General features: G+C 51.0%; 2 protein-coding genes across 5 annotated transcripts in view; one reads left to right on the top strand and one right to left on the bottom strand.

Annotated features, from left to right (window-relative positions):
* The window catches only part of kif16ba (kinesin family member 16Ba), a 20,924-nt gene extending 10,583 nt beyond the window's left edge, over window positions 1-10,341 (bottom strand). For 2 of the 4 annotated variants that reach the window (XM_085355261.1, XM_085355259.1), the window contains exons 1-20: window positions 10,068-10,341; window positions 7,118-7,187; window positions 6,925-7,038; window positions 6,712-6,828; window positions 6,209-6,306; window positions 6,027-6,136; window positions 5,683-5,825; window positions 5,265-5,433; window positions 4,954-5,085; window positions 4,701-4,876; window positions 4,472-4,537; window positions 4,329-4,388; window positions 4,130-4,249; window positions 3,773-3,824; window positions 3,561-3,698; window positions 3,243-3,325; window positions 3,069-3,157; window positions 1,368-1,400; window positions 1,034-1,087; window positions 1-946 (exon numbers count right to left, since the gene is read on the bottom strand). The exon at window positions 1-946 is cut by the window's left edge and continues 410 nt beyond it. In XM_085355261.1, the coding sequence (XP_085211387.1) occupies window positions 1-946; window positions 1,034-1,087; window positions 1,368-1,400; window positions 3,069-3,157; window positions 3,243-3,325; window positions 3,561-3,698; window positions 3,773-3,824; window positions 4,130-4,249; window positions 4,329-4,388; window positions 4,472-4,537; window positions 4,701-4,876; window positions 4,954-5,085; window positions 5,265-5,433; window positions 5,683-5,825; window positions 6,027-6,136; window positions 6,209-6,306; window positions 6,712-6,828; window positions 6,925-7,038; window positions 7,118-7,187; window positions 10,068-10,114 (2,817 nt within the window). In that variant the 5' untranslated portion in view covers window positions 10,115-10,341. The remainder of the gene's footprint in view (window positions 947-1,033; window positions 1,088-1,367; window positions 1,401-3,068; window positions 3,158-3,242; window positions 3,326-3,560; window positions 3,699-3,772; window positions 3,825-4,129; window positions 4,250-4,328; window positions 4,389-4,471; window positions 4,538-4,700; window positions 4,877-4,953; window positions 5,086-5,264; window positions 5,434-5,682; window positions 5,826-6,026; window positions 6,137-6,208; window positions 6,307-6,711; window positions 6,829-6,924; window positions 7,039-7,117; window positions 7,188-10,067) is intronic. The other 2 variants (XM_085355262.1, XM_085355260.1) reach the window with 1 other exon arrangement.
* A 1,046-nt stretch (window positions 10,342-11,387) lies between these two features.
* snrpb2 (small nuclear ribonucleoprotein polypeptide B2) lies at window positions 11,388-16,438 on the top strand. The gene is made up of 7 exons (XM_085355315.1): window positions 11,388-11,420; window positions 11,826-11,897; window positions 13,723-13,895; window positions 13,983-14,117; window positions 15,186-15,221; window positions 15,712-15,800; window positions 16,253-16,438. Exons 2-7 carry the CDS (start codon window positions 11,834-11,836, stop codon window positions 16,410-16,412), a joined length of 657 nt encoding a protein of 218 aa, XP_085211441.1. The 5' UTR covers window positions 11,388-11,420; window positions 11,826-11,833; the 3' UTR covers window positions 16,413-16,438.
* The last annotated feature ends 1,374 nt before the right edge of the window (window positions 16,439-17,812 follow it).

Raw genomic sequence — 17,812 nt, 5'->3', positions numbered from 1 at the left:
CTCGGCGAGGGCGGGGAGGAGGCCGTTGGCGAGGTTGGCGAGCTGTCGCTCCTTCAGCTGCAGCCTGTGCTCCGCCTGTCGGAGGAGCTGCTCCTCGTGGCAGACAGCGGTGGCGTCCTGCGCTCCCTTCTCCTGCGTCTCCTTCAGGTGCTGCTGGCGCTCTCTCAGGCCGTGGGTGAGGAGCAGCAGGGCGCCACGCTCGGCGGCAACCTCCTTCTCCAGGCGCTCCCTTTGCTGCCGCAGCCCCTCCTCCAGCAGGTCCAGCTCCTTCACCTGAGCCGCCTTGAAGTCGGCGTAGCGGCTCTGGGCGGCCCGCGCCTCCTCGCCAGCATCCTCCACGTCCGGCCGCTCGGCGGCCTCTTTGGCGCAGAGGAGGGCTTCTCTGATCTCTGTCAGTGCCTGCTGCTCCTCCTCCAGGCGGCGGGCGTCCTCCCGGGTCAGCAGGGCGGTGGCAGCTTCGTGTTTCTCCCTCAGCTGCTCCTCCAGCCGCCCCACCAGACTCAGCTGCTCGCGCTCCTGCTCCTCCAGCCGCCGCCGCTCCGTCTCCAGACGCACCCGCTGCTCCTCGCGCTCCCTCTTCAGCCGCTCCAGCTCGCGGTAGATCTCCGTCTGCTCTGCCGCCTCCTGGTGCCTCCGCTGCTGCTCGTCCTGCTCCTCCGCACGGTCCGCCTCGTGCTCCTGCGGCTCCTTCCGCCGTCGCCTCCGTTGGAGATCCACCTCATTGATCTCGGAGCGCCTCTCCTCCTCGAAGCGCTCCTTCTCAGCCAGGAAGTCTCGCAGCCGGCTCTCAATGTCCTGGCTGCGGCGGTGGAGGCTCTCCTCCTGGCGGAGGATCCGCTGCTGCACCTCCTCGGACTCCTTGCGCTGACTCTCCACCTCCTGCTGGAGGCGCTCCAGCTCCGCCTTCTCGCTCTGCTGCTTGGCCTCCATCTCTTTGATCAGCCTCCTGTGGGAACAAAACAAAGCAAACGTCACCCGAGCCGCCCGAGCTCCACCAATCAGAGAGCTGGTCTTCAGGTGGGCGGACACGTACCTCTTCATCTCCAGCTTCTCCAGCTCTTCTCGCTGCTGTCGCTCAAACTCCAACCTAGGAAACAACACACCTCCGTCAGCTTCCTCGGAGCGCCCAAACGCACAAACACACACAGTCGAGCGGCGGCAGCACGTCAGACAAACAGCTTGGGATGAGACGGCAGGCGGCGACACGTCTAACCTCACAGCGGGACAGAAGCAGGAAGCTGGTGAGCAAATAAACAGCATGGATGAAGCAGACAGTGAGGGTGGAGGTGAGGAGGCACGGGACGAGTCGACACACGTCTTTGGGTCAAAACGGGACAGTTAGACAGGAAGTGCACGGCTGAGTCTACCTGAGGAAGACGGGGCCCTTCTCAGTGAAGAGACTGTGAACGGGACAGGGACACAGTTACATCCTTCAATCACAGCACGACAGAAACTCCCTGCCCTCCTTTAGCTACTCCTCAGGTGTGTCAGGCGACTTCGTCTTCAGACTTATTAGAAATAACGGGCGTTCCCTCCTGGAACCGCTGGAGCTGCTTAAAATATAACATGACTGTAACAAACTGTACAGAGCGGGGTGTCGATATTCAGCCATGACTCACAGCAACGAGAAGAACGATTGGTCGGCGTCTGCGGCGCGTCGCGGGGTTAAGGATCAGACCTCTGCAGAGGATGTCAGTCGAGGGCGGCGAGCTCAGCGGATGTCTCCGCGTTAGAGACGCTCGGAGAGTCGGAGAGGTGTGGCCGACCGAGCTGAGCTCACTTCAGCTGTTCCTGACTGTTTAATTACTTTAATCATCGTACGACGTGAGTAAAATTAGACGACGTGAAGTCAAAGGAGCTTGCAAAGAGAAGCGTCTGGACTTCTTTAAGTTGCTTGAAGACGTTTCACCTCTCATCCGAGAAGCTTCTTCAGTTCTAAGGTCAAATGGTGGAGAGTCCCAGATTTAAACCTAGTGGGAGTTTCCCCCCCACAGAGGGACAAAGGACCCCCTGATGATCCTCTAATCGCCTGAGCCAAGGTGTGAAACTGGGTGTGGGTCACAATCAGCCAGAGTTTCGGGTGAGTTCATTGTGAAACCTGGCCCCACCTTATCATGCGAATTCCTGAGGTCAGATGGCCCAGGATGTGAGTGGGCGTTAAGGCGTCTGGGAAGGATCTCAAAACTGGATTATAGATGGCATCTATAATCATCAGGGGGTCCTTTTGTCCCTCTGTGGGGGGAAACTCCCACTAGGTTTATATCTGGGACTCTCCACCATTTGACCTTAGAACTGAAGAAGCTTCTCGGATGAGAGGTGAAACGTCTTCAAGCAACTTACAGAAGTCCAGACGCTTTTCTTTGCAAGCTCCTTTGACTACGATGACCTGGATGACTGAGAACCTTCACAGACATCTAGACGACGTGAAGCACGCCGCGCTAATCTGCAGCCCTGAACTCGCTGCTGGAGCAGCCGATGACCTGCTGACTCATCAAACCTCGGTCGTCTGAGCGCTCTCACGCCGTTTGAAGTCTGTACGGCGTTATGGCGCCGTGCATCGGCTCGTGTCTAAAAGCGAGCTCAGAAACTTCCCCTGACGCTCGGACACGGCAGCGTGCGTGCAGCGCCCGTGTGGTGATGGCAGCGAGAGATCTGCAGACTGGAAGTTTGGCTGAATAATGGAGAAACAGCTTCATGCAGAGCAGCTTCCTGATGGTGTTGTTATTTTATTTAAGCTCATGGACTGAAGTAATGATAGATTCTTTCAGTGATGTAAGGCGGAGGCTCCTCCTCCATCGGGAGGAGGCGCGGCCGTCCGCTTCACACGGACTCCCACTCAGTGTGGAGGACAGAGCGAGGAGGCGCGCATGATGCAGTCACTGCTCTGTTTGCAGAGTCGCACAATCAGAAATCACAGCCTGTGCTCTCCGAGCCGACAGGTTAAAGGTCAGCTGGTGTGTGACATCATCGCTCCATCAGCAGCCACTGCATGAAGCTCCTGATGGAGCCGAGAAGTTCAAGCTGATGTTCACCCCCCTCTGTGTGCGTGTGCGTGCGCGTGCAGTCACCCGGGGTTGTACAGCATCACAGTGGAGAGGTTCTCGCAGGACTTGGACAGATCGGTCATGGAGAGGCTGAACGTGGAGAGAAGGCCACTCTGAAACAGGCAGACGGCGTCCTCGTGAGGTTCACCAAAGACCTTCAAACACCTTTCAACACCTAAACTGAGGCCACGCCCTCACCTTTCGTTTCTCCCGCAGCTTGGCCGCCTCCTTCGGATGGTTGAAGCGAAACATGTTGGTCCTGCCGAGCAGAATGACGGCGCCTGGAAAACAAAACCGCACACGACAGAAACGGACGACTCAAATCAGAGCGACAGAACAAAGAGCATCTCTCAGGTAAAGGTGTGTCGCCTCCGGACGGAGATCCAGGTGTCCTGGTCTGTGCACAGCGAACACGTGCTGAAGCATCACGTTACTGTGGCAACGCCCTCCATTACCTTCAGCCCTTTAAAATCTGTTTAGACAGAGCAACACGCTACAGCTGGAGACGGGCCTCACCCTGGTTGAGCTGCGACGGCGCCGTCACCTGGACTCCGTTGACCGAACACTGAGCTCCGGCGAGCGGCACCAGAGTCACCGTCCCGTTCTGGTTCTCAAACATGCAGTGCTCGCTCTCCAGGTCCAGACCGTGCAGGACTGCAGGAGGAACGAGATCACGGTCAGCAACGCCATCAGCCTCTGCACTCATCATCATTACAGTTATGACTCACTGATGTCCTGCTCTGTGGACGCGTCCTCTCTGCCCACGTAGGTCCGCCCCTCCTGCAGAAACGAGACAGAGACACGCAGTCACTGCACCCACCCCTGACGTCCAGCGGGGGCAGCGGCGAGTCAGCCGCACAGAGTGTTTACAGCGTGACACACAAACAGTTTGGTCTTCACTCCTTCATAACACCTTTACGACTCACCTGAGCTGTTTAGAGGACTGAGATTATCTGACCAATAATAACAGACCGTGCACCAAGCACTGTGATTGGATGTTAGTGGCTGGCAGGTATCCGTGTGTGGATGCAGCCTGACGGCATAAACGATCACTAATCTAAAGGTGAGTCCGGGAGCGCGCTGACCTTTAAATGGTAGAGGATGATGCCAGTGCTGAGGAGGTCGTCGTCGATGCCGATGAGGTGAGGCAGCTCGGAGTCCAGCACCACGCCGATGCCCTCTTTCCTCAGAGCGAGCGTCTCCTCCTGCAACATTTTACAACTTCAGCCACAAAAAACAAACATCTGCTCCGAGGGGGGCCGGATGGTCAACGCTCGCCGCTACCTTGAGGATGTTTTGAGTCTCGTTCCATTTGTTGGTCCACTCTTTAGTCAGCTCCAAGACCTGCAAACAGCAGAGCGTCAGCTGCTTCTGCTCTCAGCTGTAAACGTAACGGCGGTCAAGCTGCCGGACGGCGTGAGACTCACCCGGGCTTCATTCTGGTGCAGCTTCTCCTCCATGCTCAGAGCGGTGGGCGAGTCCAGCAGAGCGATCTGACAAACAGAAACCACCAAGCTACTGAGCGCGCTCAGTCTGCGGCCTCGGGAACCGGACGGCTTCCTGTTTCCGAGGCCGCAGGCAACACGCATCACTTTAAAAGGCACAGAGGAAGATGCTGTAGTCCTGCACAACAACCGCCATGTTTGTAGTTCTTACCTGGTTGCCCTGGACCAACAGAGCTTTGAGCCGGGCGATTTCAGCCCGCAGTTCTCGGATCAGCCTGACGTTGGCGTCCTCGTTGATGGTGGGTTTGTTGATGATGTTCTTGGCTCGGTTGGCGTAGCGCAGAGTGCTGAGCGTCTCGCCGTAATTTACGTCGGCGGGAGAAATGGCTGAAACAGAAGGAGATTGCGTTTTCTCGGGGCGCTCTCGGACACTCGCATACGTTCACTTCGTGTTTTCTGCTCACTGGCGATCATGATGGTCTTGGAGTTTCCGCCCAGGCTGTCCTTCAGCAGCCACGTCAGCACCGAGTCTCTGTAGGGAACGAACACCGACTTCTTCTTCAGGTTGGTGTTCACGCCGCCCTGCGACATGTCGGCTGGAACGAGAAACATCCGTCAGTCAGAATGAGGATGAGGAGCGATCGGCGGCTTTAATGAGGCGCCCGACTTTGACTCCATCCCTGAAAACAAAAACTGAAGCACTGATGACACAACGGAAACAAAATCTAAGATTAAAAACAGTTAACCCCGCCCCTGAAGTCAAACCGCTCCTGACCTAAAGCAGAGATGACGTTGCCCAGGGTGACCAGCGACTTGTTGATGTTCCCGCCCTCCTTCAGTCGGACGCCGGTGGCTCCAGTGGCGTCGGCTCGCTCGCTGCCGGCCAGATCGACCAGGTGGATCTTACTGAGGGTTTCGCTGGGCATCTCGGCATCGAACTTGGCCTACAAGGGTCGAGCAGCAAAAGCAAACAATCACCATCCGTGAACGTTTACACGACATCCACGGCCATCACTTTGAAGCACGGAGATCATTTCAGAGCTCTCGTGGTTCTTCTCTCGCTCGCGGCTTGTTTTCGTGTCACGTCTCTCGAATTATTGGTAAAAATATTCGTATGAAAATCGTCGAGCTCAGCCGAGTACTTCCTCTGCTGACTTCTTTATGATGGCGTGGAACCCGTGACCGTCGCTGACCTGTGTGAAGTTGATGGTGAAGATGGCGTGCGAGCGGCTGCTGACATCGTTCATGCCGGTGCTGGCGGTGGTGCGGTTGATGTTTCCGGCCTCCATCAGCTCCTCCACGTCGCCGTAGTTCTGCACCAGGTGTTTGGACAGATCTGAGGTCAGGAGGGAAAACACGCCGAGCTCAGAGAAGACGATCGTATCAAAGATCGGAAGAGCGAGCGCGGGCTGTGTGACGTGGACGTGGTGAGGCTGATGGGTAACACCTTGACCCCCAGCCCCGCCCCCCAAGAATCATCAAAAAAGAACGAAACTCTGCATCAGCGGTTCAGGGGCACCGGACATAAAGGTTTTACCTTCCACGTAGGGCCCGCCTTTCGGGTGCTCCCTGACCCTCAGGTTGTAGGTCTGAGTGGACTTCCTCCTCAGCAGGTCTCTGACCCTCTCGTTGTAGATCTCCAGGTAGCTGAGGACACAAGCACAAACGTGAAAGCAGCCTTTCTGGCTGGACCCTCGCGTGCTGGAGTCGGACTCTCACCTGACTTCTGTGCGAAACGAAGCTTCGTCCCATCGAGTGGCCTCCGAGATCCGACTGAACAAACCCTCACAGATCCTCGGGATCAGGCCGGCGTCGCCCTAAACCGAGACCACAGACATCAGATCGGCCGGCTGAGCTTTCATCTACATCGGGGTGGGGAACTCCAGGCCTCGAGGGCCGGCATCCTGCAGGTTTTAGGTCCTGAGTCACATGATTAGTTCATTACCAGGACGCATCTAAAACCTGCATCACACCGGCCCTGGAGGCCTGGAGTTCCCCACCCCTGATCTACACCATCGTCGTGCTCCGTCACAACACGCTCGGAGCGTTCAGCTCGTGGTGAACACGAAGGAACCTCGGAGCACGTCTGAAGGAACGGCAGAGCGTCGATGCCGGCAAACAACTGAGTAATCTGCCAATCGGCAGCAGCTTCAGCGCTCGAGGTGTTTTTGAGTAAAATACATGCAGTCAGTTTAAAGTGGAGCACACTTCGGCGGTCTCACCGGCGCTCCCATCATGGTGTAGGACTTCCCGGAGCCCGTCTGACCATAGGCGAAGACGCAGGCGTTGTAGCCCTCGAACGCCGCCTTCAGCACGTCGGAGCCCAAATCTTTGAAAACCTGCGAGTGAAAGAGAACAAATGAGGTTGTATTTCTTCTTTGTGACACCACGGAGGCGGAGTCAATACGACGGGCTGCAGCGCGTGACCCGCTCACCTTTTCCTGAGAGACGAAGGTGGCGCTCTTACAGTCCATCGAGTCGTAGGAGAAGTCGTACGTGAAGGTTTTGGTGTGCTCCCTCACCGAGTCGCCGAGGACGCCATCGGAGATCTGAACCAATCACAGCTCAGAGGTTACAAACAGAGCGGTGAGCCCGTTTTCCTGATATTCTGACAAATGAGAGCGTTACCTTCAGGTTGGTGATGGAGGTTTTGGTTCCTTCCATCTCGATGATGCACTTTGCCATCAGATCCTTCTCCCTGAAAAACACCACGAAGCTTCACAGAGCGAACAGGACGACCCTTTACCTTCAGGTAGAACGCTGCCAACGGCAACGCTGTCAGATGTTTGTTACCATAGTTACACAGATGATACTCCGCATAGAGACTGATGATAATGACGTAAACAGGCTGTCAGTGAAAACCAGACGTAGAGACTCGTATATGAAATCATCTCCTCCAGGTCAGCCTCGTACACCCTCCACTGCTATCCTGCTGCACCTGCTGCACCTGCTGCACGCCTCACAGAGCAGCGCTGAGCACGCAGCGTCTGAACTCACATAAAAGAAGAAACTGAACCGATAATCTAAGAAACGCTTAGAAACACTTTAAAATCTGCCGTTTGCCCACAACAACAACAACAACAGAGGAGGAGGGGCTTGTTTGTTTAAATAAATTTGAATATGTAAATATTAAATTTTTTTCTGTGCTGTTTTTTTGCTGATACGACCACAGAAGCTTCTCTGTGGATAAACACCACACACAGTGTCTCACACACGCACACACACACACGCACGCACGCGCAAACGCACGCACACACACACGTACGCGCATGCACGCACGCGCACACACGCATGCACACACGCACACGCGCACACACGCATGCACACACGCACACGCGCACACACGCGCGCGCACACGCACACACACGTACGCGCACACACGCACACACGCACACGCACACACACGTACGCACACGCACACGCGCACGCACACGCGCACGCACGCACGCACGCACGCACGCACACGCGCACACGCGCACGCACACGCGCACACACACACGCTGCGACTTCCTGATGTTTTCTCACTCAGGTGTGTTTTATCTCTGCAGGTTGTGTAACTCTGTTTACTCTCACACTGAAGCAGTCACATGACCGGAGATCGAGTTAACACAAACACACCAGACCGGAGCTAAAAAGACAAAAGGGTCAAAGGTCAGTGGATCATGGGACTGTGAAACGTGTTATTAACTCTGTCAGTGCGCCCCAGGGTGGCTGTGGCTACAATGTAGCTGCCATCACCAGTGTGTGAATGGGTGGGTGACTGGATATGTAAAGCGCTTTGGGGTCCTTAGGGACGAGTAAAGCGCTATATAAATACAGGCCATTTACCATTTAACCTGCGCCGTGGTTACTTCACACGGATGAATCTTTTTCTCAGGCTTCCTCTGTGTGAACGCTCCGTGCACCTTGTGCTCTCACACTGATGTCATTCTCATCTTACTCAGATTTTATTTTGAAATGCTCACATTAGTAAGAAGTTCAGGATGTCGCTTCATTCTTAGCAGATTGAAACAATAATCTCTCATTTCTGCTGTAATCTCAGACTGACAGCACACAGATCCAGCAGCAGGAACCACACTCGGCGCTGCGAACATGAATAAATACTTAGATCAGAAAGCTGATTATTGGCTTAAACTCGGAGTTAAAGCTTCCAGCCTGGAGCTGAAGCAGTGAAATAAACAGGGCGAGCTGCAGGGCCGTAACCTGCTGCGGGCCCCCGAGCAGCCCCGACATTAACGTCAAGGTCGTCCTTTCACAAACACCTGGAAACCTGCACTACAGAACCAGGCTTCCACACGTTCACCCTGCTGCCCTCAGACAGGTGGAGCAGGCCGGTCAGAGTGAACGTGTCACATCCACCAAATGTTTCCATTGGACGGATTCAGGTAAACACGTTAATAATGTGTACCTGGTCATGAGGTCAGAGACACCAGCACACAGTCCAGGTTCACACATTTGTGTGTGTTTGTGTGTGATGTGAGGTTTCTCAGACGCCCGTCAGCAAAACCACAAATGACGAGTTTAAAGCTGATTTTATATCCACACACACACACAGCGCACGGACCTCTCAGTTTCACCGTCACTAACACAACATTTATGCCTGGAGGTGTATGACACACAACACTTCAGTTCCCAGTGAAGGTGGAGGTTTTTGTTTTGAATGACAAATTCTCTGGAGACTGATGACATCACTTCCTGTTTCTAAACGACTCTGCAGAGTCTGAAAGGATGCGTGAGAATATTCCAACAAAGGACAGTCAGTTTGGCGCCTCTGGGCCTCCGTACATTAGAGAGGACCTGTGTGTCTTTGTAATCTTTCAATGAGCACTCTGACAGGTGTGGATTTTTCTCACCCCGCCCTGCTGCACCCTTCAGCCCCACACAAAAATCATGCAAAGCCGCAGACTTAAAATATGAAGCTGGAACAGCGACAGGCTGCCAGAGAGTCGATATCCGGGTTATTGAATCTGAATGAGGCAAAAATAAAATGTCAGCAGACGGGTCACGGTCACAGTACGACTAACAGCCAACAGACATGAACCAAGCTGCTGTGGGAACTAAATAAAAATATCTCTACTTTAGGAAAGAAGTAAAGCAACGCTGACCTAAAATATAAAAACACAGAGGAAACCTCTGTTTGATCAAACCTGTCAGCACAAACCTGCAGGAGGGTCTGCCCATAACCCCTACAATCAGAATAACTCTGACTAATAACACAAAGAGTCAGGATCAAGGTTATCATGTCCACCAAATGAGAATAAAACCAGCTGGGACAACAAACAAAGACAAAGACTGACATCCTGAGGAGGCTTCAGTGATCGTAATAAACCAAACTGAGACTCAAACATCAAAAACCTCCTGATACTCAGACGGGAATAAAACACAATCAAATGAAACCAGCCCACATTTTAACCCTGACTTCAGAGACGGCTGTGCTGTAGGGTGAACCTGGGGCCTCATCCCTGCAGACTCCTCCAGGTGAGCCCGCGCAGGCTCTCAGGTACACACGGCTGAGGCGATGACGTCAGCCAGCCTTTAAATCGTGAACATGAGCCGTGATAAGCTTAAAGTCACTCACCGCCTGTTCATGGGCCGGACCCGCACAGCCACCCGGACCGACGCCATGGCTCATCCCGCTGCTGTCCGCCGCTCCGCGGAGAGGAGCCGCTTTATGGCCGCTAACAGGCGAGCGGATAAACGGGGCAAAAGTCGTACAGATAAAAGCGGAGTGCGGAGAATGGTCCAAAGGGCACAGATGGAGACCGGGTGGGGGGGAGGGGGTCTCGGGAGCGAGTGGATGCTATCAGAGTCCGCTGACACCGAGTCGCTGTCCCGCTGCCTCAGACCTGCGGTCGCTGCTAGCTGCTAGCCTGCTAGCCGGCATCAGGTGGTAAAAACATCGGGATGTATGGAAGCCAGGAGGGGACACACCTCCGGAAGGACGGGAAATGATCTGTATGAAGAAATACAGGACGCGAGAGATTTTAATGTACATCTTTTAATAACTGGGGGTAAACAAAAACACACATTTGAGGTTTTATATGAAAAAATAGTATACAGAAAGCAAAATTAATAATATGATTAATGATTAATAATAATAATACCTGACAGGTTTTTAAGTGACTGAAATTAATCACACATATATTTACCTAAACAGATGAAGACTGGCGAAAAATCATGAAAACAAGTTAAAAAAAAGTTTGAAAAATGCAAAATTAAGAAAACTTCAGTTTTTTTTTTTAGCATTGTTTTTTTTTATCTAACTGAAAATAAGTACTGTATTGGAAGATGGAATAGTTTGGCCTGTGCAGAAACCTCTAAGGGCTGTTTTGTTTTGTTTTTTAGTTTCTAACATTTTATTTCAGTGAGCACTTGCATGTCTGAGCTTTTGCTGTCACTGACAGCCCGGTCACTGCTGAGGGTCACTGATGCCAACAGACTCAATAAACTGATCAACAAGGCCATTAATGTTGTGGGGATGGAGCTGGACTCCCTTAGGGTGGTGTCTGAGAGGCAGAGATTGTTTAAGATAAAGACAATGCTGGATAACACCTCCCACCTACTCCATGACATGTTGGCCAGTCACAGGAGCACATTCAGTGAGAGACTGAGATTACCAAAAACACCACTGAACAACACATATTAGTGCTATTTCTTAAATTTGTAAACTCTGTAACATGTTGTATTATTTAAATACATTTACTGTTACTGTCTTGGAGCAACTGTGACCCACATAATTTACTTGGGGATTAATAAAGTATTCTGATTCCGATTTTAGTTTAGATTTAATGAGTTGTAATAAGATCACAGGTAGCTGCAGTTCTCCTCCTGGCCTGCTGGTGGCGGCGGAGGGCAGAGGTCGTGAAAGCTTCAGCCGGCGCCACAGCGAAGTGTTTCCGGAAACTACATGAGCGGTGTGAGCCCAGAGGAGGTGAGCTCTATATTTATGTTAAAAACGTTTATCCGAGGCTCCTCTGACCGCGGTTAAACGGAGGAGCTGCTGGGCGGAGGTTAAATCTGTAGAGGCGACTTTTGACGTTCAAGCGACGCCAGAAAAAAACATTTAGTTTAAAGGCTAGCTGGGCTAAGCTAACACATGCTAACATTAGCCGAGTGAGAGAGGTTTCTGGGAAGCTTTGAATGAATTCAAGCTGAAGCTTTTGATTTAGCCAGATCTCCTCAAACAGCGAGTTTTAAAGTGTAACGTAAACGATTTGTTGCTGCTCTGGTTGTGTGAGTTTACCGAGACATTAGCAAGTATTAAACGGGTAAACGAGGTTTAAAGGTGGAGTTGAACACTGAAGAAGCTGAAGCTGCTCTCCTGTTGTCTCCTCAGACTCCACCATGGACATCAGACCGAACCACACCATCTACATCAACAACATCAACGATAAAATCAAGAAGGAAGGTGGGTGCTGTTCCTCTGCATGGCTAACAGCAGCGAGTTTCTGCTGGAATCGGCATTAAAACTGCTGTGCTGACGATCACAATGCTGATTATTATCTAATTTTAACAATCAGACACATCAAACACCGCAAAGGCTGGAAGAATAAAAACTAAGCATTAACTTAATGAAACACTGATTATAATCCATCAGACTGCTCCGTGTTTTAATGAGAGAGCTGTGGTATTGATTTAACTGTTAGCTCACACAGTCGGCGTTTTACCGGCTTTCTTTCCAACAGTTTCAGCAACAGTTGCCTCAGGGGCTTAGAATCAGAATCAGAAACTTTATTGTCATTGTCACAAGAACAACGAAATTAAGAATGGTCCCCGATCATTGCATCATCCCTAGCAATATCAAAATATAAATAAAACAATAAAATTCAATAAATAAAATAGAATACTTAAAATACTGATAAGACGTAACAGTAAAACATTCACATACATTCCCACACACATGCTTCAGACCGTGCATAGATTAACACAAGAGTGGCGTGATGGACATTTTTTTGTAGTATTCAGATGTGTTATTGCAGTTGGATAACAGCTGTGTTTGAGTCTATTAGTCCTTGCGCTGATTGCCCTGTACCGTCTGCCTGAGGGCAACAGTTCAAACAGGGAGTGGCCAGGATGTGAGGTGTCTGTTATGATGTTTTGGGCCTTTTTAAAACAGTGGATGTTGTTAGACAGGACAGAGTAGCTACGGCCCACTTTGCCTTTATAATCACATCTTTACAGCTAACCCTTGATTCTTTTAGACTGCCTCAAAGTCCTTCTTTCTATTTATTAAACTTTAACAATATCGTCACTCTTTTCTACTTTCAGTCTTTATTATGTGTAGTTTCACCTTTCATTGAAATGCCATCTTATCTGCTGCCAGTACACTTATCAGTAACTGTGATTGGTCAGATGCTGCCAGCAGCGTCCCCATCAGGGGAAATCAGGGAGAATACCTTAGTAGTAGCTTTGTAGTGCCGGGGTCGGGATAAGTCATCGTCTCTGTGGCATTCAGAGAGAAAAGTCCACATCACATAAAATGACCGTAAACGCATCTCAACACATCCATACTACAGTTCAGTAAACGTGTGTGTGTGTGTGTGTGTGTGTGTGTGTGTGTGTGCACGCTATTTGAGTGCAGAGAAATAGAACAATCGCAGGAATAACAAAAACAAACATTATGTATGTACTGCTGAATTTCTTGCAGGAAACGAGGAGCCTTTTTTTCTGCAGGCTTCACTCTGAACTTTGTTCCAAAACATGTTTTAATCATAAAGGTTTTGACAAAAACTGTCAAATGAATTCCTCATTTTTCAGTTTTCTTCTTATTTCTTTTTTATTTGGTTCAGAAGTGGCCGTACTGATAATTAAGAATGAAATCTTCTGATTAGCAACACGTTGGAATCATGTAAACTTTATAAAGTTCTTGCTCAGATGTGGCTCCAGACTCCGAGCCCTACTTTCTCAGTTCAGTCATTTTTAAGATAAATAAATCAAACAAATGTTCCACAGTTAAAGTTTTACTGATACAAACGTTTAGATTTCGCAGTAATAATCTTCCTCTGAGTTATTTCTGATGTGAATGCAGCTCGAACTGATTCTTCTCTTGAAGCTTCATCCATGAATCATTTCTTTAAGACTTTAAAGTTTAATTAACTGATAATCACCAAGGATGGAGTACCAGCTGCCTGTGACCTTTGACCCTCCTTATAATAAAAAAAATAAAAAGACTCCGGGATGAACGTCGAGATGTTTGTGAGGGTGTTTGAACTCGTCTCATCTTCCTCCCGCAGAGCTGAAGCGCTCGCTCTACGCACTCTTCTCCCAGTTCGGGCAGGTCATCGACATCGTGGCCATGAAGACGATGAAGATGAGGGGACAGGCCTTCGTCATCTTCAAAGAGCTCGCCGCCGCCACCAATGCCCTGAGGCAGCTGCAGGGCTTCCCCTTCTACAACAAGCCCATGGTAGGCTGGAATGCCACCTTCGTCGTGGTCATCGCTGACTTCCTCCCTCTGAGCAGCTGCGCCTTTAACCCTTTTGTTTTTTTCCAGAGGATACAGTACGCCAAGACCGACTCTGAGGTCATCGCCAAGGTCAAAGGATCATATGGCGACAAGGAGAAGAAGAAGAAGGAGAAGAAGAAGGCTCAGGAGCTGGCGGCTAACGCCACAAAGAAACCGGCGGCGGTGAGCGAGCCAATAAAATGTCTCCCCTCACTGCTTCATCAAACCTGTACATTTCACCTCGTTCCTGCTGTGAGACAGGAAGTTACTGTTCACCAGACTCCATTCACAAAAACAGCGATTTCCCCTGACAGCCCAAGTGAGCTGTTCGCCCACGGCTGCTGTGATTGGTCAGTCGGTTTGTGTTGGAAGACATTTCCAGCGATGGCAGAAATCTCTCGTCTGGTGGATCAGAGCGACGGTTCCCTCCTTTACCACTGGGGGCGCCGTTTCTTTTTACGTTTGACGTTTTTCTGTTTTTCAAAGATTGATTTATTTTTTTTAAAGATTTTGAAAAAGTGCGTTTAACGTTTTAGTCATCGTTATGTGGCAACCCGGCCAACGTTAACGGGTAGCTGTTTATGGTTAGACATGGCGTCGCCCTCCCACAATGAGAGGACCATGAAGGAGGGTGTGTGGGCGGGGCCTGTGTACAGAAACCCTTCATGTAATACCGGGTATGATCACATGTGAATGTATTTGTAAATAAATTAGTGCTCGTTTGGGCCGGGCTGGTCGCGGGGGGCCGGGCTGGTCGCGGGGGGCCGGGCTGTAGTGGATGCGTGCTCGCGCTCCTGCAGCTGTCTCCCAGCATCTGCGATGATGTTGAAGCTGCACTTCGTGTCTTTACGTGAGACCGTCGCAGCGCTCCAGCTGCTGCTTCGTAGTCGTCTTTATTGGACTGTGAATATAAATCAGCCGCCTCATTTCAGGCTAAATCGGCAGCCGCTGCAGGTGGAAGCAGCCAGACTCCTCTTCATCAGCCGCTCTAACAGGGTTTCCGACAGGAAATGGCAGCAGCGGGGCCGGGCGGCAGACGTAAATGAGCCTTAAACCAGGATGGCTGCTGCGCTCTGCTCCTTTATTCTGTCGTTTAACTAAGTCTGTGAACCACTCGGCGCTCACTTCTCCTCTCGCTATTCCCGGTTTTCCCGGCGCTGTATTCATTTCTGACTCTGCTCTGTTCGCCATTCCTCTGGAGATGAAACCTTTGAACGTGTTTAACGCCTCTGTCTTCTTTCTTGTTTGCAGGGATTGGCCCCTCCTGCGCTCACACCTGCGGTGCAGGTAAGTTTTACCTGAGCGTTGTCATGCCTTTGCCTGTCCTGTTATTCCACAGGAGCCGGAAAAAACCTCCTTTTCCTGATAAGGAAACAAAGTTGAGTGATGGCGCCCTCTGGGTTTGCCGTGGCTCAGTGGGAGGCTGTGGGCCGTCGGTGGTTTGATCCCCACCGCCTACAGCCTGCGTTCTGTTGTCATTGTTTTAACGTGGCTGCAAACAGTGGATCGACGCCACCTGCTGGCCACAGCAGTGTGTTGCAATCTAACGGCTGCTGCTTTAACAGCAGGAAAATAACTCGATAACTTTTAGAAAATTAAAAATTTCTGTTAAAATTTATAGAAAAGTGAAAGCAGTGAACATAAATCCCACGCTGGCCCGGGTCTCCTCCTGTTTCCCGTCTCTGGCTCACCCGTGGGATACGTCAGAGTTATGAGTGACTCGCTGTTAACGGCGTGCTGCGACCAGGCGCTGATACGGCTCTCGTTCTCTTCGCAGGTTCCAGACAACCCTCCGAACTACATCCTGTTCCTCAATAACCTCCCCGAGGAGACCAACGAGATGATGCTGTCCATGCTCTTCAACCAGTGAGTGCTGCACAGCTCACTGTGGTCCTGCTCCACACACACACCTGCTGCTCCACACACACACCTGCTGCTCCACACACACACCTGCTGCTCCACACACACACCTGCTGCTCCACCCACACACGCTGCTCCACCCACACACCTGCTGCTCCACCCACACACCTGCTGCTCCACACACACACCTGCTGCTCCACCCACACAGCTCCATCCACGAGGCTGCCAAGCTGCCTGATTTAAGACTTCAAACAAATGTGAACAAAAGCTAAATGCAGTGATTTACAAATCTGATCATTTATGCTCAGCTGAAAACATCAAAGGTTTAAAGTTGTAACATTGTATTTATTAAGTCCATATTTCAAACGTTTGTGGTCACATCCAGCAGAGTTTCCATACGTCAGAGATCTGAACGTGCTCAGCCTCCTGATGTTTGAACGTTTGTTTTTCGCCTGCAGGTTTCCGGGTTTCAAAGAAGTGCGACTCGTGCCCGGGAAACACGACATCGCCTTCGTGGAGTTTGAAAGCGACACTCAGGCGGGCGTGGCCAAGGACGCGCTGCAGGGCTTCCGGATCACGGCGACCTGCGCCATGAAGATCACCTACGCCAAGAAGTAGTCGCCTCGTCCAATCAGAGACGGGACACAGAGACTGAGGGGGGGCGGGGCTGGCGGTTTGGGGGATTTCTGTCGTCTGGCGGTGTGCGGAGCCTAATGGCGTCTGTTTGTTTTTGTTTTTTTAAGTATATTTTCTAAGAGGAACGCCACGGAGCTGCTTCTGATTTTGTAAAATAAAATCATTTTTCATAAACGTGCCTCACATTTTTACTCTGACCCCCTCAGGTCTCAGAGGTCACGGTGTCATCTGACGAGGGTTTAGAGAGCACTCTTCTCCTTAGCGACCGGCGGTTGCCGTGGTTGCCAGTCGGCGTTTGAGCCTGTGTGGTTTTAGACGTGAGCGCTGAGACGACTCAAGCCTGTGTGTTTTCGCCGCGTTTCACCTCAGGCTGCTTTTACATTATTGATCAAAGCTTCGTGTCGTCATGCCGACAGGTTGGCTCACGCCGGCGGCGCCGGCGGCTCGTCTCGGGTCTTCAGGATATGAAAACCTTGTTAAAGCAAAGCCTCGGGTTTTATTTCTGTCGTAGCCGAGTTGTAGTTGATCATCAACAACATCCAATTAAAATCCAAGAGTTTCACCAAACGTGAAGCTCCGCCTCTGTTAGTACAGTAACCTCACAGCAGCCGTATTATTGGTCAGATGATGTCATTCCAAAGGCTCCAACAGTACAAACACGCTCAGGTCAGGTGACGCTTCAGCCACCTGTGTCACCATCCGCCGGCTGGTTAAACGTGCAGATGCGTTATAACTGCACAGGTGTCAGAACGGAGGATTGGCTCAAACTACAGGGTTTTTTTCTACGCTTGGGTCTGTATGATGTCACAGAGCTCTTGTCCTTATATGGTCATCGGGCCTTGCCAGCTGCTGTTCAAAGCTTTACCTTAGGATAACCTGTTTCTGCGACGAAGCTGACGAGACCCGACCCCTTAAGATGAGCAGAACAGGATTCTTCTGGGTTTTAAAGTAGAACTTCTTCCTCTTGTTTCTGTCAACGTTGTGATTTTTTTATTAAAAGTGATTTAAACATGTGCGGCGTTGTTGTAGATTCTTTTCCAGTCGTTTTCCTGCCTCCACCTGTCTGTCGTGTCGCTAAACAGAGAAGGGTTATTGATCGCCGTTGGCACATCAGTGCTTTCTGTGATGTCGGCTGTTAATTTCCTCAGAGATGCCTGCAGGGGTTTATGGGATTGTGGAGCTGTAAGTCAGCCGTGACGGGGTGGGATCGACTTTTGGTATTTTATTGTTTGGTCTCACGGTGCAGGCCGTCTGAAGAACAGCGACACGTGGAGCGTTTGTATGAGGGCCTGTAGGAAGCACAGCCTGTATATAAAAGATGGAGGTAGCAACCTTGACCAAATAGTCACACACTGGCTTGTAAAAGTGAAACCTCGACGCCT

The sequence above is a fragment of the Diplotaxodon limnothrissa genome, linkage group LG6 (genome assembly GCF_057381915.1).
Source record: "Diplotaxodon limnothrissa isolate DT_005_m linkage group LG6, D_limnothrissa_male_GT1.1, whole genome shotgun sequence".
In the NCBI taxonomy this organism is placed as follows: domain Eukaryota; kingdom Metazoa; phylum Chordata; class Actinopteri; order Cichliformes; family Cichlidae; genus Diplotaxodon; species Diplotaxodon limnothrissa.
Note: the sequence above shows the minus strand (reverse complement) of the source record. Positions and strands in the feature narration are given on the sequence as shown.